Raw genomic sequence first — 21,432 nt, 5'->3', positions numbered from 1 at the left:
AAATAGGGTAGGTCCGTACGTCCGTCCAGAACAGATAGCTTTTTACGTTAATTTAGGCATGTTAGAATTGTCCTATCGATGTCAAACTTTGCATTTTGATTCTTGTAGTACTTAGGTACGATTTAGAAAACGTAACAACTCTATAATCGTTACCTGAATGTTCGTACGTCCGTTTAGACCTGTTGATTTTTTACTTTTTCAACAACAAATTTTTATGTGATGCAATGATCCGAAAGATCTGATTTGTGAAAAAAAGAAATAATAAATATATAATAGTAAAGTATAATTTGTATATATATAAATTAGGTATGATTCAGAAAGCCTAGCATCTCTTTAATTTGTACCAAAATGACCATTAAAACATGCTAATTTTTAACTTTTTTAAAATACAGTTTTTTATATGATATAATTATCCTATTCATCTGATTTTTGGAACATAGATTCTAATGACAGCAATGTACAAAATTTCAAGCATCTCTATAATCAAGCCCTAAAAATGTAAGTATGTCCTAAATGAGAAGTCTGTATTTATGCAATTTTGCAAAAAATTACATAAAATTTAGTTTAAAAATTTGAAATTTATGTTCTTTTTATTTATTATTATTTATGTTCGTTTGTTCTACTGTTTAATGTCAGAGCTTGGTATTTATGGATGTTGTCATTCTTGTTTATTCATATCATAAGTATAAAAATGAAATAGTAACCCTCTGTAACAAAAATGATATTTTAGTTTAAACCAAGACTTACTTACAAAATTAATTATAGAGTAGTTGTAAAAAGTTTTATAGATAAAGCATAAATAAGTTTATACTGTATTATATTACTGTATTACACATGTTTACATTATTGTTAAGCAAATATAAAGTATAAATAACATTTTCTTGAAGATAAAAAAAAAGTCATTACAAAATACTACAACACTTTTTGTGCTTTCTTATTGGTGTTAAGGGTTTATGGACTGCTGTAGTTGTATGGTCTTCCTCTGTAATAGAGTTGATATTTTCACCAGTTTTGTGTTCATCTAGAGTATCATCCTGGGTTGAAGAGTTGATCATTTCTACAGGTATGTGTTCATCTAGATTATCATCATCAATTAGTTTTAGAGCTCCTTCAGGTTGACAGAATGTGTTAAAATCACCATCATGTACAACTATGGTAAACTTTGATTGAGATAACAATATTGAATTTCTACAAGATGTGTCATATGCATATCTATTCCATCCTTTAGGCATAAGAAAAAAAGAGATGGGAGAAAAGGGGTTTTTTCCCATCTCTTTTGAAGAGATTTTCTTCCCCCCTTACCTTTTTCGGGAAAGAAAAATATGACGTCACTGGAGTCATGTTCCTCAAAAAATTATACAAAATCTGGAAAGATTGGGTTGTGTCCACACAGACAAACACATGAACATTCTGTTACTTTTAAATAAGGTATAGTATTAAGAAATTTCATTTTGTTTCTGGGCCAACAAAACCGGTTTTAATCTTATTATTTTTCATTTTCATATCTGCGGAAAGCTATCAATAATAGGATGCAATAAATTACTACAAGATAAAACATAAACTAATTTATTTGGGCATTAAATTTTTAAACAGAGTCATGTAATCAAAAAATATAAGATGCAAATGTAAATACAATAACAAGGATGACAACATCCATAAAAGCAAAGCTCTGAAACTTTAAGAAAAACGAACATAAACACTTGTAGAGTGTCAGAACTAAATAATCAGAACGTTAATGTATAAAATAGAAAGAAATTTGTAGAAAAACTGCAAATACAGGATAATGTTTAAGGACATACCTACATTTTTAGGACTTGATTATAGAGATGTTTAACGAATTACATTGTACTTTGTTGGCCTAGGAATCAGTATTTCAAAAATCAGATCAATTGAATAATTATATTACATATAAATTTGCTGTTAAAAAGTTAAAAATCTACAGGTTTAAAATGGACGCACGGACATTTTGGTAACGGTTATAGAGTTGCTACGCTTTCCAAATTGTACCTAACTACTAAAGGAATCAGTATGCAAAGTTTGGAATTGATAGGACAATTCTAACATGTCTATATTAACAAAAAAGACATGGACGTATGGACGGACCGACCCTAATTATAGAAAAGCTTCCCCTTTACGAAGGATGACGACAATCATATCATAATCAGTTCTGCCCGGGTATACAACATTATGGATCTGTCGATCTACTTTGCCCAAGGTTTTGTAGTAGTATATTGTTGATTCCTCGGCTGAAATAAAACATCCTTATAATAAAGTAACAAGATGTGTATTTGTTTGTTGTTTGTATGTCTGTTTATTTGTCGGTCTGTTTGTCTGTCTGTTACTGTCTGTTTGTCTATCTGTTTGTCTGTCTATTTGTCTCTCTGTTTGTCTGTCTGTTTGTCTGTCTGTTTGTCTGTCTGTTTGTCTGTCTGTTTGTCTGTCTGTTTGTCTGTTTGTCTTTCTGTTTGTCTGTCTGTCTGTCTGTCTGTCTGTCTGTTTGTCTGTCTGTTTGTATGTCTGTTTGTCTGTCTGTTTGTCTTTCTGTTTGTCTGTCTGTTTGTCTGTCTATTTGTCTGTCTGTTTGTCTGTCTGTTTATCTGACTGTTTGTCTGTCTATTTGTCTGACTATTTGTCTGTCTGTTTGTATGTCTCTTTGTCTGTCTGTTTGTCTGTCTGTCTGTTTGTCTGTCTGTTTGTCTGTCTGTTTGTCTGTCTGTCTGTTTGTCTGTCTATTTGTCTGTCTATTTATCTGTCTGTTTGTCTGTCTTGCTAACCGCTAAACCAATCGGGTTTTCCTTAACAGGTTAGCTTTTCATAGGTCACAGGAAGGTTTATAGCTGTTTTGTGGGAGGGCACCACCACCCTCTCCAGATAAATCGCCAAAAATAATAAAAATAAAAAACACCACCCTGTGGATATTTTTATAAAACATAACTAGCACAATCTAACGGCGAAAATAATATTTCTATTAAATAGATAATTTTCACACAGATTTTAAAGGCATTTAACTTGTCCCTAGAGGCCTCTAGGGCCGTAGCCGCTAGTAGTAGATAATACGTTATCCGTTATCTGTTTTGTTATCTACAATTAAATAATTGAAGCGATGAAATTTTATCGATAATAAAATTTCTTGAAAGCTAACTTTATCCCAAGAATTTAACTATTTGTGATTGACTAATTTTTTGTAAATCAAGTTTTACCGGATTTCTGTCATCTAGAAGATGCTGGAAGTCTGTCATTTCTTCTGCGACCACCTAAAAAAAAGTATAATAACATATTTAGAAGATTAATAGAAATAGATAGAGAGAGATTAATAAAAATAGATAGAGAGAGATTAATAGAAATAGATAGAGAGAGATGAATAGAAATAGTTAGAGAGAGATTAATAGAAATAGATAGAGAGAGATTAATAGAAATAGATAGAAAGAGATTAATAGAAATAGATAGAGAGAGATTAATATAGATAGATAGAGAGAGATTAATAGAAATAGTTAGAGAGAGATTAATAGAAATAGATAGAGAGAGATTAATAGAAATAGATAGAGAGAGATTAATAGAAATAGATAGAGAGAGATTAATAGAAATAGATAGAGAGAGAGAGATTAATAGAAATAGATAGAGAGAGATTAATAGAAATAGATAGAGAGAGAGAGATTAATAGAAATAGATAGAGAGAGATTTATTAGAAATAGATAGAGAGATATTAATAGAAATAGATAGAGAGAGAGATTAATAGAAATAGATAGAGAGAGATTAATAGAAATAGGTAGAGAGAGATTAATAGAAATAGATAGAGAGAGATTAATACAGGGAGTAAGGGAGGGGACAATGGATCGAATATTCAATCTTTAGGAGTCTCAGACTTTGGGGACTGGCTTAAAGGGAATGTGCAAGAATTTAGCAGTTTCTGACTGAGTTTGGGGACTTGCGCAAGAAATGCTGTTACTCGCTATGTTAGTTTTGAATATATATAGTTTTGCAGACAGAGAGTAGTTCAAATATAAATACACGGCCCCCCCTCCCATACTATATTTCACTCCCTTCATCCCCACCTCCTTTTTAAAAGTAGACGAAAAAGGGAAATGGAGAAGGGAGGTGGGGGAAATAAACAGGATAAAAAGGGGCAGGAAGGCGTGCGGGTCATATACTTGCCCATCCAGCTACATGCCTGCCTGCCCCTTTTTTCCGTGTTCACATCACTTGCCCCCAAATCTCTTTTCTCTTTCCCTATCATCTGAAGAGATCCAGGGAAATATTTCTAGTAATTAATTACAAAATGGTTATGTCAGTCTGTAATACTGGTAATCTTATTTTCAAATGATTGCTTTTTTTCTTGGAACTTTTTTCTTAGTTTATGGTTTTCTAGATTTAATCAACAATCACTTTACAATTTCCACCATATTTTCGGGATTATTCTGGTCTTCATGGCCTTTCTTCAAAAACCCTTAAATTGAATTAATTGCCCATTGTCCCCTCCCTTACTCCCTGGATTAATAGAAATAAATAGAGAGAGATTAATAGAAATAGATAGAAAGAGATTAATAGAAATAGGTAGAGAGATATTAATAGAAATAGATTAATAAAAATAGGTAGAGAGAGATTAATAGAAATATATATAGAGAGATTAATAGAAATAGATAGAGAGAGATTAATAGAAATAGATAGAGAGAGATTAATAGAAATAGATAGAGAGAGATTAATAGAAATAGATAGAAAGAGATTAATAGAAATAGATAGAGAGAGATTAATAGAAATAGATAGAGAGAGATTAATAGAAATAAATAGAGAGAGTCTAATAGAAATAGATAGAGAGAGATTAATAGAAATAGATAGAGAGATATATATAGAAATAGATAGAGAGATTAATAGAAATAGATAAAGATAGATTAATAGAAATATATAGAGAGAGATTAATAGAAATAGATAGAGAGAGATTAATAGAAATAGATAGAGAGAGATTAATAGAAATAGATAGAAAGAGATTAATAGAAATAGGTAGAGAGATATTAATAGAAATAGATTAATAAAAATAGATAGAGAGAGATTAATAGAAATAGATAGAGAGAGATTAATAGAAATAGATAGAGAGAGATTAATAGAAATAGATAGAGAGAGATTAATAGAAATAGATAGAGAGAGATTAATAGAAATAGATAGAAAGAGATTAATAGAAATAGATAGAGAGAGATTAATAGAAATAGATAGAGAGAGTTTAATAGAAATAGATAGAGAGAGATTAATAGAAATAGATAGAGAGAGATTAATAGAAATAGATAGAGAGATTAATAGAAATAGGTAGAGATAGAATAATAGAAATATATAGAGAGAGATTAATAGAAATAGATAGAGAGATTAATAGAAATAGATAGAGAGAGATTAATAGAAATAGATAGAGATAGAATAATAGAAATATATAGAGAGAGATTAATAGAAATAGATAGAGAGAGATTGATAGAAATATATAGAGAGATAAAGATTTAACTATCTATCTATCTATCTATCTATCTTTCTATCTATCTATCTATCTATCTATCTATCTATCTATCTATCTATCTATCTATCTATCTATCTATCTATCTATCTTACTGCCAGCTTTCTCTCAATTCTTCTTGGATCCCCATCTCTCTGTGGCTCAGCCCATTCTAATTCTGCCTAAATATAATAATACTATAACTAGTGGCTACGCCCCTAGAGGACTCTATTTATTATCTATAATACATAGAATAATAGAAGGATGTCTGTCTGTCTGTCCCTTAAGATCTCGGTAACCACTGAACCGATCGGATTCTACTCTTAAGGGAATATACCTACTGGTCCTGTAGTATAATACAAAGTAGCTTGATGTATCTAGGGAATATATCTAGACTCTCCCCCCCCCTCCCCCAACCTCTATGCCACTAGGGTGAATATTCTGCTTAACTCAACCTTATCTTATATCTTACTTTTGGTATACCTGAACCTAGATTTACTATTTTTTAAATAAAATATAGGTGAGGGACGCCCCCCCCCCCCTAAGGGCTTATATTCTGCTCACCTCAGCACATCCAAGAAAGTATCCCATCCTCTCGTCTATCTAAAAAATATAAAAATTTATTCTGTAATTAACTAATTTAGAGAGAGAGAAAAAGAGAAAAAGAGAGAGAGAGAAAGAGAGAGAGAAAGAGAGAAAGAGGGAGAAAGAGAGAGAGAGAGAAAGAGAGAGAGAGAGAGAGAGAGAGAGAGAGAGAGAGAGAGAGAGAGAGAGAGAGAGAAGAGAGAGAGAGACAGAGAGAGATAGTGAGTGAGAGAGAGAGACAGACAGACAGACAGAAAATTACAAAAAATTATTCGATAATTACTTGCAAGGAATCTTAAGGGATTTCACAATGAACAAAAAATCAATATAAATTAATCATAATTTTTTTTGTTGAAAATTTATAAAATTTCTATTATTGCAATAATGGTGTGAGACTTGTATGCCCTTATCTTTCATCCTTTCCAATATGATTTTATCTATTGCTTATAATTTTTTTGTCTTACTCATATGGCCTGTATGAAAACAATGTGTGAATACACATTACTGCATACTTCAACCTTTTAGGAAACTGCCATTTGGGAAGAAAATTTTTTATAAATTAACCATATCAATCAAAATTTGACTGTATATAAAAATGTATATAATATTCATTTAATTAATTCATTATTGATTTTTTTATGTATATACACCCAAGAATAACAAATCTAATCTAATCATACGATTGATCTGATTTTTGGTATGTTGATTCCTGGGACAACAAAGCAACTCTATAATCAACTCCTAAAAATGTAAGTATGTCCATAAACATTATCCTGTATCAAGCAGTTTATCAACAAATTTACCTACAATTTTGGTTTGACTCTTATACATTTATATTATGATTATTCAGTTCTGACACTATACAAATGTTAATGTCCATTTGTTCTACCGTTTCAGTGCTTTGCTTTTATGGATGTTGTCATCCTTGTTATTTTGGTTTTAAAAAAAACTTTAGTAAAAATTAATGTTATGGTAATATTTTTCCAGTATGGCTTTGAAACCAATGAATATCCGGTGGATTAGTACCGGTTCTCAGCCATACTGAAAAATTATATAGAGCATTGTATTATATCCAGTTTTCTATGAATATAAAAATGTACAATTATAATATTGAAACGAGTTTTGGTATATTAGCACATACCTTCAGAATTGGGGGGGCTAAAAGAACTGGTTTTAATTGTACATTTTCATATCCGTAGAAAGCTGTGTATAATATGATTTTTCTTAGAAAATACAAACCTCATCAAGAGCTTTCTTGTAGGCAATTGGATCTGCAGGATCTGCCTGTACAGCCACCAAAACAATTATTAAAAACCCGCGTCCGTGGCTCAACACGGAGCGCACTCGCTCATCGTCGGGGAGGTGATAGGTTCGAATCTCGGACCTACACCGCGTCATAACTAAAGACATTAAAAATGGTTCTCTCTACTACTGTGTCAGGTGCGCGACATTAATAATTAGAGTAGGGGGAATGTCTTTGCCCAAAACAGGCGCAACTAATTACTATGCACAGTTAGGACTTCTCAGACAAAGGTCGTGCAATCAAAGGGTTGGTTGTCTGATGGGTGTTACTTAATCTAATACCCCGAGTGTTTGGACAGAAAAGGAGACATTTGGCTCTCCTGGTATGATCACCATCTAAGCCCATATGAGGTAATCAAACATTTTTTAAAAAGTTGTGTCACCTTACAGTCAAATGCTCTTATTAAGTCAAATTAATTATGACCAAATGCTTGGTATATGTGCAGACATTAAAACAGTTATTTCTAACTATAAACATTTTAACATAAAGTAGAGGGGAAAAAAGAGACTCAAAAATAGCCATGTGACGTCATTAAAATGAGGGAGTCAAATGGTCTTGTTAAGTCAAATTGTTCTTAATTATGACCAAATGAGGGAGATGAGGGGTGTCAAAAGAAACCTAACCAACAGACGTACGCACAGACTTAATCAATGTGTAGAAATGCTTTTTAAATTTTCTTTTGATGGGTTTTAAAAAATTGTTCCTTGATGCTTTCAAGCTCCTAAAATAAAATAATAGTTACTTCTCGCATCATATTACAAACAACTTTCCGCGGATATTAAAATGTACACAAGATTAAAACCAGTTTTTTAGTCATGAGATGCCAAAGGCACGGGCTAACAAAACTGGCTTTAATCTTATGATTTATCTTTAATCTTATGATTTATTTGACCAATGCAGACCAGTATACATCTTAATTGACCAATAATAGGCTAATAGACAGACTAAATTAACAATGGCAGGCCAGTATATATCTTAAATAACCAATGGCAGGCCAGTATTCATTTTTATTGACAAATGAGAGGCCAGTAAACAATTGAATTGACCAATGGTAGGCCAGTATACATTTTAATTGACCAATGACAGGCCAGTATTCATTTTATTTAACCAATGGCAGGCCAGTATTCATTTTATTTAACTAATGGCAGGCCAGTATTAATTTAAATTGACCAATGGTAGGCCAGTATGATTACTTACCACCAGAAATCTTTGATACAGAGAAGTCCCCTGGTCCACCATACCCTTCCATCTAAAAAAGGATGACAACATCCATAAAAGCAAAGCACTGAATCGGTAGGACAAACGGACACTAACACTTGTATAGTGTCAGAACTGAATAATCAGAATATAAATGTATAAGAGTCGAAGCAAAATTGTAAGTAAATTTGTTGAAAAACTGCTTGATACAGGATAATGTTTATGGACATACTTACATTTTTAGGACTTGATTATAGAGTTGCTTTGCTTATAATATTGTTCTTTGTTGTCCCAGGAATCAACATACCAAAAATCAGATCAATCGGATGATTAAATAACATAAAAATTTGTTGTTAAAAGAGTAAAAAAATCAACATGTTTAAAATGGACGTACGGACACTCTTGTTATGATTATAGAGTTGCTACGCTTCCTAAATCGTACCTAACTACTAATGGAATCACCATGCAAAGTTTGAAATCGATAGGACAATTGTAACATGCCTAAATCAACGAAAAAAGCTATCTATTTGTGACGGACGGACGGACGGACCTATCCTAATAATAGAAAAGCTTCGCTTTTAACAAGGATTAAAAAGGTCAGGCAGGGAGGGGACATTAAACCAGTACCCAAAGTTTATTCATAACGTTTTCTTATTTGTTAGCTTAACAACTTTGGGGACTGTTATTGGTTTTTGAGTATCCAAACGTTTCCAACCTCTCATTGTAGTCTACAGAAGGGGTTATTTTGTGTATCATCATTTGAGATGTACATTAGACTATATAAGTTTGAAGGAATTTTAATTAATATAATAGATTTGAAATCTGCATAAAATTTTAAGTGTTTTTTATAAAATTCGTTCTTTATATAATTCTTTATTTAAAGGCGCAAATACGATTTAAGTTAATTAATTTTGACATCTGTGATTGGTGGATTGAAAACTCTCTGCGCTCTGATTTGAGAAGCTTAAGTGTCGTACATCATTCAACCAATTATAGCGCGGGTAGGTTTCAATCTAGCTTTCCTATTGGTCAAAATAAATTAACTTAAATCGTATTTGCGCCGTTAAATAAAGAATTAAATAAAAAACGAATTTAATAAAAAACCCTTAAAATTTTATGCAGATTTCAAATCTATTATATTAATTAAAATTCTTTCAAACTTATATAGTCTAATGTACATCAATTTATCGACCATGGTCTTATCCCTTTAGATCCCTGATGTAAATATGAATAAAAGCAAGCATACGATAGAATGAGAGGGAGATATTTATTTGATGTACATCCCCAATAATGATACACAAATTTATGTAAATTACAATTAGTGGTTGAAACTTCAGGACAAATCTATAATACAAAGTAGAACGATGTCTGTCCGTCTGACCGTCTGTCCGTCTGTCTGTCCGTCCCTTAAGATCTCAGTAACCACTTAAACGACCGGATTCTACTCTTCAGGGTATCTACCTAGCGGTCCTGTGGTGGTTTTAAGCTATTTTCTTGGGGGGTGGGACACCCCCAACCCCCCCAAAAATGAAAATTTACCCCCCCCCCCCTAAAAAAAAATTAATTTTCTTGAGAACACATTAGACTACTTTTTTACGAATTTTGCGAATTCGTTATTTAATCAAGAAAATGTTTTCCTGCTGGGTAGGTGCGTTAATTTGCGATCCGTTATGCTGGGTAAATAATAGAAGATGTAATTATACCTCTTGGGGCAAAGCCCCTAGAGGCTAGGGGCGAAGCCGTTAGTATATGTTAAAGTAGAAATTGGGATGTAAATTATACTTGTACCCAAAGTTTTATAACCACGTTATTCTTTTTGTTGACACTAAAACTTTGGGTACTTTTGATTGCATCCAAACTAGTAGAGTCCAACCATAAGGGATAATTTTGTGTGCCATCATTTAGGGATTTATATTAATTTATCCTGCATTGTCTTATCCCTTGATATCCCTGTGTGTGTCATACCTGTTCTTTAGATCCCTAAATCTCTGTTGAGTCATGACCGTCGGATCCGCAACAAACTCGGAATCAGATTCTGATCCTGTAAAATATCAATTGTGTGATATCGCCTCTTAAGGGGCCAATACACAAACTATTTTACCAATGGAATGCCAGTATAATACATTCTAATTGACCAATGAAAGGCCAGTATTTGTTTTAATTGACCAGTATACATCTTTATTGACCAATGACAGGCCTGTATTTGTTTTAATTGACCAATGACAGGCCAGTATTTGTTTTAATTGATCAATGACAGACTAGTATAAATCTTAATTGACCAATGACAGGCCAGTATTTGTTTTAATTGACCAATGACAGGCCAGTATTCATTTTGATTGACCAATGACAGGCCAGTATTCATTTTGATTGAACAATGACAGGTTAGTATACATTTAAATTGACTATGGCCGGCCAGTATAATACATTCTAATTGACCAATGACAGGCCAGTATTCATTTTAATGTAATCGCCCCTTAAGGAGACAATAGAAAAAATGAAAGAATCTGTCTAACCACTAAACAAATACAGTTCGCATTTACAGTCCTTGGTAGGGTTATAGCTTTTTTGATTTTTTACACTTTATTGAAAAGTTTTTCATGTGATAATATTATCCTATTGCTGTGATTTTTGCAATACTGATTACTAGGACATATAAACTTGTTGTTGTTGTTAATAATCGAAACCTGAATAATCTTCATGACTTCAAACGTTGGAGTGGACAAACAGAGTGTTAAAATATTATTTTAATCAAGTATTTCTATACAGGTTAGGTTAGGTTAAGATATGAATATACAAATAAGCCCCCAGCAGGGGTTAGGCATTTAAAAACCTATAAGATAGTTTTAAATAGGTTAGGTTAGGTTAAGTTTCCACTCCGATGTTTAGGACTCCCGCGTTGTTCTAGGATATTTAGAATTATCCTAACTAGGGTTGGGCCGGATATCTGGCCAACGTTCGATGTCCGGCAAATAACCAGATATCCGGCGTCCAAAATCAGCCGGATAGTTTTAACATCCGGTATCCGGCCAGATAGTGAAAATGACCGGATATCCGGCCCAACCCTACTCCTAACCTGAATAATAACTTGATGAGTCACCACTGGAGTAGTTAGATGAAGTACCACTGCTGGAGTAGTTAGAATCAGCCCCACTATCACTCATTGTAAACTCTAATTAATATAGTTACTAGTGGCTAAGCCCCTAGAGGCCTCTAGGGGCACTTAGAGGACAAGCAAGTTTAATTCAAGAACAAATTTAGGGAATAGTCCCTTTAGTGACAACGCCTCTTAAGGGGCAATTAGTTGTATTTTGAAAATGGCTTTTGATAGGTTAGGTTATATTGGGTTAGGTGATTGCATCCCAGGGTTAGGCAATTGGCTCCCCAGAGTTAGAGCCCCCCGCAGGGTCTAGATATATGAGAAAAGCTACTGTGAAAATACAAAGAGACGCCCCTTAAGGGGCATTGCCATGAAAGGGACAATACCCCATTTTTTTTTATTTTAGATTTAATGACTAAAAAAAATTCTTGGGAACCCTTGATAGTAGCCTCCCCCTAAAATATTTATAAACCTATGAGAAGCTACCCTGTATAGGGAGAACCATATTGGTTCAGCAGTTCAGCAAGATCCTTTGGTACAAACAAGCAAACAGATAGACAGACAGACAAACATCCTGTTACTTTACCATAAGCAGATGTATATTTTTAATAGTAGCCAAAAAAAAATCATATTTCCCCCATAGCGTTATGACAAAGTGAATGATATGAATCTTTAAATAATTTTGATGGTGCGCTGAATCGGGGCGCGCCGAATTTCAGTTAATCACAGCTTAGCATTATATGATATGCCGCGCGGTGATTGGCTGAAATTCGGCGCGCCCCGATTCAGCGCACCATCAAAATGATTTAAAGCTTCAGCTTAGTTTTAAAGTTTGAATTCTGCTAGCTTGAACGAACCAATCAAAAAGAAATAAAGGTACTTTAATACTACAATCTTTAAGGAAAAAAAAAGCTTTTTTTATCAAACTTTGGGTTACTGAAAGAGTCCAAGGAAGGAGGGGACACTGGGGTTGTTTGTTATACTAGTCCCCAAAGTTTTATAATAACGCTTTCTTATTCCTTGGCCTAACAACTTTGGAGACTTTCGTTGAAATTTGATTGGTTGGTTCATTAAGTTGAACTACTAAATGAAATATATGAAGGGGAATTTTTTATCATCATTGGGGATGTACATCAATTTATCGTTAATAAATTGATGTATATCCCCAATGTAAATACACAAAATCATGTTGATTACAATTATTGGTTAAAACGTATGGACATTCAATTTAATAAACCAACCAATCAAAATTTCTTAAAAGTCCTCAAAATTGTTAAGCAAATGAATAAGAAAATGTCATTATAAAACTTTGAGGGCTAGTGTAATAAACAGCCCATTGTCCCCTCCCTTACTGGAGTGGAGTCACATGAACCTAACTTTTAAATAGTTGGAAGTCGACTAATTAATTGATTAAAATTTATTTCCAGACATTTTAGAATATATATATGTATATAGTGAGACAAATAGATATTAAAAAAAACAAGGATGACAACATCAGATCAATCGAATGATTATATCCCATAAAAAAATTGTTGTTACAAAAGTTAAAATCGACATGCTCAAAATGGACGTACGGACATTTTGGTAATGATTATAGAGTTGCTACACTTTCTAAATTGTACCTAACTACTAAAGGAATCATCTTGAAAAGTTTGAAATTGATAGGACAATTCTAACATGCCTAAATTAACGTAAAAAGCTATCCGTTACGGACGTACGAACGGACGGACTGACCCTAATTATAGAAAAGCTTCGTTTTTAACAAGGATGACAACATCCATAACCGCGAACAAACGAACATAAACACTTGAGTGGCAGGGATCTAAAGGGATAAGACAATGGCCGATAATTTGATGTACATCCCCAATGACAATTCACAAAATCACCCCTTCTGTAGATTAAAATTTGTGGTTGAAACGCTTGAACACTTAACTAAATTAACCAACCAATCAAAATTAACTCAAGTCCTCAAAGTTGTTAAGCCAATGAATAAGAAAATGTCATTATAAAACTTTGGGGACAAGTGTAATAAACAGCCAATTGTCCCCTCTCTCTCTGCTAGAGTCAGAACATAAAATTATTTTAATACAAGTTAATGTTTAAGGAAAAATATACATTTATAGGCTGTGATTATAGAGATGCTTCGCTTTTAACTTTTTACCTTATTATCCCAAGAATCATTACTCTAAAAATCACATGAATAAGATAACTAAAAATCAGAATGTTTCAAATGGACCTCCACGGATATTAGGTAACGATTATAGAGTTGCTACACTTTAAATTAAATCAAATGTTATCCATGCCCAGTTTGAAATAGATTAAGCAATTCTAACATGCCTTTATTAACGGTAGGAGCTATCTGTTATAGACGGACGGATGGACGTTCGGACCGGCCCACTTAAGACAAGCTTCGCTTTTAAGAACAAGTTATAATTTTTATTAATTGGGCCAACGAGTAGCAACATTTTTTCCCTTTATTCTGAGAATTTTGAGACTTTAGCCAGACATGCATATCACATGCAGGGTGGGGACATTGGCCTATTTATTACACTAGTCCCCAAAGTTTTATAATGGCATTTTCTTCTTCAGTAAATATTAATTGGTTGGTTATTTAGGTTGAGTGTTCAATCGTTTTAACCACTATTTCAAATCTACAGATGGGTAATTTTGTGTATTATTATTGGGGATGTACATCAAATAATCGGCCATTGTCTTATCCCTTTTGATCCTTGCATGCTTATCATGTTTTTAAAATCTTTTTTTAAAAATCTGGAAATCCCACCCATATGTTATGTCTTGATTTTATAAAAACAAAATAAACAAGGATGACAACATCCATTAAAGCACAAAAATTGAGGAATCCATAGGGCTAAGACAATGGCCGACAATTTAATATATATCCCCAATGATAATACACAAAATTTCCCCCTTTTGTAGATCTCAATTAGTGGTTGGAACGTTTGAACACTCAATTTGATAAACCAACCAATGAAATTTCAATAAAAGTCCCCAAAGTTGTTAAGCCAGCCAGAAAACGTTATTATATGACTTTGGGGACTAGTGTAATAAACCAGGGATCTAAAGGGATAAGACAATGGCCAATACATAATGTACATCCCCAATGATGATACATAAAATTACCTCTTCTGTAGCTTAAGTTTAGTGGTTGAAACTATACATCAAAATTCACTAAAGTCCCCAAAGTTGTTAAGCCAACGAATAAAAAAAAGTTATTATAAGACTTTCCTTAAGGCATACTCGAATAAAAATTGACAATTTTGATTATTTTTGTAGTAGCTTATATCTTAAAAATAATAAATTGTCAAAAATGACGACCCGTCATATTTTTAAATGTCAATACATTAAAAGAGTGTCAATCTTCTTCTTATCAAGAAAATCTTATACTCGTTGATTATAGTCTACTAGCGGCTTCGCCCCTTGCCCCTAGGGGCTTTGACCCAAGAGGTTTGATCAACCTAATTTTTCGTATTTTAGATTTAAAAGAAAATTTTTTTGGGGGGTTAGTCGACCCCACTCTTAATTTTAGTTTTAAAAGAAAAAGAAAATTTTTTGGTGGGGGGGTTGGGGGTGTCTCACCCCCCAAGAAAATAGTTATGAACCTTCCCGGGAACCATGAGAAGCTAACCTGTTAAGGAGAACCCAATCGGTTCAGCGGTTAGCGAGATCCTTCAGTACAGACACACAGACAGATACACAGACACAGAGACAAACAAACATCTTGTTACATTATTATAATGATACTCGAAAGAAATTGACAAATTTGATTATTTTTGGAGTAGCTTTAAATCTCAAAATTAATGAACTATCAAAAATGAGGACCCAAGATATTTATAACTGTCAATAATACATTAACACAGTGTCAATTATCTGTCAATGTTTTGAAAACCGAAGCTTTTCTATAATTAGGGTCGGTCCGTCCGTCCGTACGTACGCCTGTAACATATAGCTTTTTTCGTTAATTTAGGCATGTTAGAATTGTCCTATCGATTTCAAAGTTTCCATGGTGATTTCTGTAATAGTTAGGTACGATTTAGAAAGCGTAGCAACTCTATAATCACTACCAGAATGTCCCTACGTCCATTTTAAACATGTTGATTTAAAATTTTATTAACAATTTTTTCTGTAATATAATCCACCGATTGATCTGATTTTTAGAGTACTGTTTCCTATTACAATAAGGTACAATATCATAAGCGAAGCATCTCTATAATCAAGTCCTAAAAATGTCAGTATGTCCTTAAACATTATCCTGTATTGTCATTAATACCTTCCCAATTATCTGTTATGTTTTTTTGGGTCATGTGAAGGAAACGAAGGTGCGGGTTTCGTTGTATTTTAACAGTAGCTTTTGTAGGGTTATTTTAGGTTAGGTTAAGTTGGGTGATTGCCCTGCAGGGTTATAGCCCCCCCGAGGATGCTAGAAATAAGAGAAAAGCAACCGTGAAAATATGATGAAACTGCTCTATTTTACTAGGGCTGGGCCGGATATCCGGCCATGTACCGGATATTGAAACTATCTGGATACCGGATATCCGGCTGATTTTTAATGCTGGATATCCGTAATTTGCCAGATATCAAACAATGGCCAGATATCCGGCATTATAAATCAGCCGGATATCCGGTATTCGGCTCAACCCTATATTTTACAAGAAGAAAAGAACCCAGGGATCTTAAGGGATAAGACAATGGATAATAAACAATATTAACCTTCCTGTAAGTCCCCCTAATATGGCCTAAAACCATTCCATGGCAATTTTAAAGCTTCCCTGAAAAGTAGAAACCATTGGGACAAGTCATTTCTGAGATCTTTAGCTTCAAACAAAAATATTTCTTTATATTATAGGACTAGCGGCTGCGCCTCTAGCGTCTAGGGGCTCTATATTCATAGAGATTTGAAAGGGCAAAAAAACAGCCTAAAACCATTCCACGACCTATAAGAATCTTCACTGTATAGGAGGACTATATCAGTTCAGTAATAAGCAAGATTCTTTGCTACAGACAAAAAACTTACTTCTTTATATTAAAGGTGAAACGGTCTTGCCCCTAGCCTTTAGGAGCTTTGCCCCAAGAGGTTTGATCAACCTAATTTTTTGCATTTTAGATTTAAAAGAAAAATTTACAAAAAAAAATCTTGTGGGTGGGGGGATTAAAAAAGTCCCTCAAAAAATCAGCATGTTACGTCATAAAAATGAGGGATTATTCCTCTCTTTTTTAGGGGTTTTCTTTCCCACTCATCCCTCATTTTTATTGGGGGGAATTTTCATTTTTTTGGGGGGGTTGGTGAGTCCCATCCCCCCTCAAAATAGTTATAAACCTTCCCGGGACCTATGAGAAGCTACCCTGTAAAGGAGAACCCGATCGGTTTAGCGAGATCCTTCGCTACAAACAAACAAACAGACAGACATCGTTCTACTTTTTATTATATGTATATAATCCTCCTATATACTCTTGATATATAGAACATTGATTCCTAGGACCCAAGGGTATAATCAGGGATCTAAAGGGATAAGACAATGGCCAATAAATTAATGTACATCCCCAATTATGATAAACAAAATTACTCCTTATGTAGATTACAATTGGTGGTTGAAATGTTTGAACTTAATGAACCAACTAATCAAAATTTAAATAAAAGTCCCTAAGGTTGTTAAGCCAACGAATAAGAAAACGTCATTATATGACTTTAGAGACTAGTGTAATAAACAGTCCAATGTCCACCCCCTCTCTGGGTAAAATGCTTGAGGCGAAGCATCTCTGCAATAAAAAAAATAATAATGTCCTTTTTAAGCATACAGAAGGGATCACTTTGTGTGTCAACATTGGGAATGTAAATCAATTAATCGGCCATTGTCTTATTCCTTTAGATATATGGAATACATGAATTATCAATTTATAAGCTTTATTATTTAAATTTATATATATTATAAGACATTGCAATTTATAATTAATTTATATTAATAATAACTATATAATAAATGATAGGGTTGGACCGGAAACTGGAAATCCGGATTTTTTTTAAGGCCGGATATCCGAAATCCGGCCAACGTTCGATATACGGCAAATTATCGGACACTGGTATTATAATTCAGCCGGATATCTGGATAGTTTCAATATCAGATATTCGGCATTAGAATTCGGATAATTTCAATATCCGGTATCTGACAAGCCGGATATCCGGACCAACCCTAATAAATGATATAACATGCACTTAGTTCATTCCATTTTAGTCATACAAAGAGAGGGAGGGGAAGTGGGGATATTTATTACCAAAATTAAATCATTGGTTGAAACGTTTGAACACCATTAGTTAGAGAACAAATAATTAGAATTCAATAATAAAAATACCCAAAGTTTTATAACCAAGGCATCAGATAACGTGGCCATAAAACTTTGAGTACCAGCGTAATTTACAGTCCAATGTCCCCCCCCCTATTTTTCAACTTTTATGCATAAAAAATGCCCCCCCTCCCCTCCTTTAAATAAATAACATAAAAGCAATCAAAAATTTAATTATTTTCTAAGAAAAAAAAATCTACCAAAATTTATTAGAACATTTTTGTTTGTTATTTAATGCATCTTAAACATTTCTAAATATAAATTTTATAAATTAAGTAATTTTGGTTATAGTCTCTTTCGTGGCAACGCCTCTTAAGGGGCGTTTCATCGTATTTTCACATTAGTTGTTATAGGTTATTTCAGATTATGTTAGGTTAAGTTAGATTTGGTGACTGCCCCGCAGAGTTAGACCCCTTGCAGGAGAAAGAGGAGAAAAGCTACTGTGAAAAAACGATGAAACACCCCTTAGGAGCCGATGCCACGAAAAGGACTATACCCGTAATTTTTAAATCATAAGCAATCGCGTTCAAAAAGCTTTTTTAATGAAAATATCATAAAAACTTTAAATGACCCAAAAATTAAGTATTGTAAATATTACAAATTTATTTCTCGTTTTCATTCAAAACCGATTAATATCCGGTGGATTAGAACCGGTTCTTATCCATACAAAAAATATACTATGTCTAGCATCGTATTATATTCAGTTTTCTACAAATATAAAAATGTACAATCATAAGATTAAAACCAGTTTTTTTAGCCCGTGCCTTTGGCATCTCGGGGCTAAAAAAAACTGATTTTAATCTTATATTTTGTACATCTTAAATCCGCGGAAACCTGTTTTTAACACGATGCAAGAAATAACTATTATCAAATAATTTTCATAAAATTTCATACATGTGCTTTTATCATTGACAAAAAATTAACGACTCCCCCCCCCCCCCACTTATGTTTAAACAATAATTTGAAAAAAACAAACAAATCTTCAGTATGGCTGAGAACCGGGTCTAATCCGCCGGATATTAATCGGTTTAGAAGCCTGATACTGAAAAATATCTTAAGGTATGGTATTACTGGAAAAGGGTGCCAGCGGTTTGGTCCAAAAATGGAAATAAAAATGGGACCCTAATATGCAAAATTTGATTAAGATTATTGGTTGAAAAGTTTGGACACTGCTAGTCAATAAACAAATTTAATATAAGTTCCCAAAGTTTTTAAGCCAACTAATGAGAGAAGGTAGTTTTCAGTAGGGTTGGGCTGGATGGATATCCGGTCTGGTCGGTTATATGGCCCGATTTCCGGCCATTTTCAATATCCGGCAGGATACCGGATATTAAAACTGTCCGGTTTCATGATATCCGGCTGATTTTTGACGCCGGATATCCTGTAAATTGCCCGATATCGAACGTTGGCCAGATATCCGGCCAAAAAAGTATCCGGCCCAACCCTAGTTTTCAGTCCTATGTTACCTCCCTTCCTAAGTAAACTGCTAGTAAGATTAATTTAAACACCATTGCCTTATCCCTCTCTACAATTTTGGAGAAAATCATTTTATTAGCATGGCCTAAAGACCGATTAATATCCGCTGAATTAGAACCAGTTCTCAGCCATACTGAAAAATCATGTATAGCAACGTATCATAGACTATTTTCTACAAATATTTAAATGAAATATCGTGATATAAATCAGTTTTGTTAGCCCGGGCCTTCGGCCACTCGGGGCTAACAACACTGTTTTTTTTTCATTTTAATATCCGCGGAAAGCTGTCTATAATACTATGCGATAAAGAGAGGGGTAGGTTTCTGGTAAAATCCGTAAAGGTTCTTTGTTATAAGTTAAAAACAGTAGTAGAACGTTAAAAATATATGTTAACTTTAAGAGAAAAAAATGTGTATATTGTTCTTTTCAATAAGAAATACACATATTTAGTGAATATTATCGTTCTACTATTATTTTTAAAACACACAACAGAAACCTACGCCTCTCTTAATATTTAGGGTAAATCTTTTTATATTTCCATTAGGGACCCAAAAAACCGCTGAAACCCAATTAATAAGGAGGGGGGGTTGTCACTTTTTCGTAAACAAGGAGTAAAGGTTTTGTCTTAGTTTCCTTTTGGGGTGTAGTTTCCTTATATTTGGATTTGGCCTCCAGGTTCAGGTGCTGCAGGCCTCCAGGTGGTCTCTGGACAGGTAAAAAAAATAAGTTTGAAAAGTTAGAGGTCAACTTTTAAAATAAAATATGCATCTTTTTTCATGTTCTTTACATATTTGAAAATAACCTATCCTCTCGCTGCTAAGACAAAGCCTTACTCCATATTTAGAAAAAAGTGTCAGAACTCCCCCCCCCCTTCTTTATTTAATACAAGCAGACTGTAATTTTATTTCGTACATTTTTTTACATATCACATTTTATATATTTTTTTAGCGTCAAATATCCTTCTTTTAAAAAGGCAAAATTACCACAAAAAATCAATTCTTTTTTATTTATTTGTAAGCTAAAAGGGAAATATAAACCTAGCGACTGCGTCCCCAGTATCTAGGAATATTCGACGGGATATGAAAGGGCGGAAAAATAGCTTAAATCCATACAACGACTTTTTCTTTATAATAACAAAAAAGCCAAAATCCATCCTGGGACCTTTAAGAAGCTTCACTGTAAAGGAGAACCATATCTCCGTTCAGCGGTTGGCGAGTTCTTTGCTACAGACAAAAAAAAGCTTACTACTTTATAAAAAGGGATATAAACCCATATCCAATTCCTATTAAGCTAAAAAGTTTTACCCCAAACACCCACCTCTTAAAATCATGACTTTTTGCTATATAACTCTTAAAGATTATGTAATTTTGCCTTAAAAAACCTTTAAAAAAAACACAAAAAAATCCACTAATTTTTTTCTTTTCTTAAATCACAAATAGTCCCATTAAGTTTTACCCCATCGCCCCCCCCCTCTTAAAATCATGACTTTTTGCTATATAACTTTAAAGGGGGGAGGGGGGGATTCGCTAAAAGATTATGTAATTTTGCCTTAAAAATCCTTTAAAAAAACACTAAAATTCACTGTTTTTATATAAATCACAAATTTATTGTTTTTTTCTTCATTATTTCTCTGTTTATTTCTTCACATTTTTATAGTGGTTCGTTCTCGGAGTTTTGTAAACCCCCGGGGGTCGGCTCCTCGGGGCCAGCAAAACTGGGGGCTCCAGTGGCTTCCACCAAGGTTTTGCAGCTGGCGGACATAACAGCTGCTGTCTCACAGCTGCTATCAACACAGCTGGGATGAGCATCAGCTGTGACACCATCTGATACAGAGCTAGAGCAGCTGTCATCTGTTCTTTCTCCTGAAAATATCCGCTGGATTAGAACCGGTTCTCAGCCATACTATCCGCAGCATGTCCGCGGATAGCTGTCTATAATACGATGTTA

The 21,432-nt window shown here is 33.6% G+C and overlaps 2 protein-coding genes across 6 annotated transcripts in view; both read right to left on the bottom strand.

Annotated features, from left to right (window-relative positions):
• Nucleotides 1-1,550: 1,550 nt before the first annotated feature.
• LOC145307265 (uncharacterized) lies at nt 1,551-11,745 on the bottom strand. The gene is made up of 9 exons (XM_080149633.1): nt 11,629-11,745; nt 10,521-10,596; nt 8,556-8,607; nt 8,064-8,079; nt 7,295-7,341; nt 6,035-6,073; nt 5,587-5,652; nt 3,201-3,254; nt 1,551-2,246 (listed from the first exon to the last, which is right to left on the bottom strand). Exons 1-9 carry the CDS (start codon nt 11,714-11,716, stop codon nt 2,202-2,204), a joined length of 483 nt encoding a protein of 160 aa, XP_080005759.1. The 5' UTR covers nt 11,717-11,745; the 3' UTR covers nt 1,551-2,201.
• A 5,810-nt stretch (nt 11,746-17,555) lies between these two features.
• LOC145307424 (phosphatidylinositol-3,5-bisphosphate 3-phosphatase MTMR4-like) overlaps nt 17,556-21,432 on the bottom strand; it is an 85,172-nt gene continuing 81,295 nt past the window's right edge. For 3 of the 5 annotated variants that reach the window (XM_080149863.1, XM_080149866.1, XM_080149865.1), the window contains exons 33-34: nt 21,034-21,347; nt 17,556-20,856 (exon numbers count right to left, since the gene is read on the bottom strand). In XM_080149863.1, coding sequence (XP_080005989.1) covers nt 21,136-21,347 — 212 coding nt within the window. In that variant the 3' untranslated portion in view covers nt 17,556-20,856; nt 21,034-21,135. The remainder of the gene's footprint in view (nt 20,857-21,033; nt 21,348-21,432) is intronic. The other 2 variants (XM_080149864.1, XM_080149867.1) reach the window with 1 other exon arrangement.

This window comes from Acartia tonsa, chromosome 15 (genome assembly GCF_053477335.1).
Source record: "Acartia tonsa isolate MP-2025a chromosome 15, ASM5347733v1, whole genome shotgun sequence".
NCBI classification, from domain to species: Eukaryota; Metazoa; Arthropoda; class Copepoda; order Calanoida; family Acartiidae; genus Acartia; species Acartia tonsa.
This window is presented reverse-complemented; position numbering and strand designations above follow the sequence as displayed.

What these genes read in the sequence shown, in the direction of transcription:
- LOC145307265 (XM_080149633.1), bottom strand. Translation starts at nt 11,716, where the DNA reads ATGAGTGATAGTGGGGCTGATTCTAACTACTCCAGCAGTGGTACTTCA. An exon ending in TTTAGGGATCTAAAGAACAG is followed by an intron (nt 8,608 to 10,520) that starts GTATGACACACA and finishes ATCCTTTTTTAG; the next exon opens with ATGGAAGGGTATGGTGGACC. An exon ending in TTCTAGATGACAGAAATCCG is followed by an intron (nt 2,247 to 3,200) that starts GTAAAACTTGAT and finishes GTTTTATTTCAG; the next exon opens with CCGAGGAATCAACAATATAC.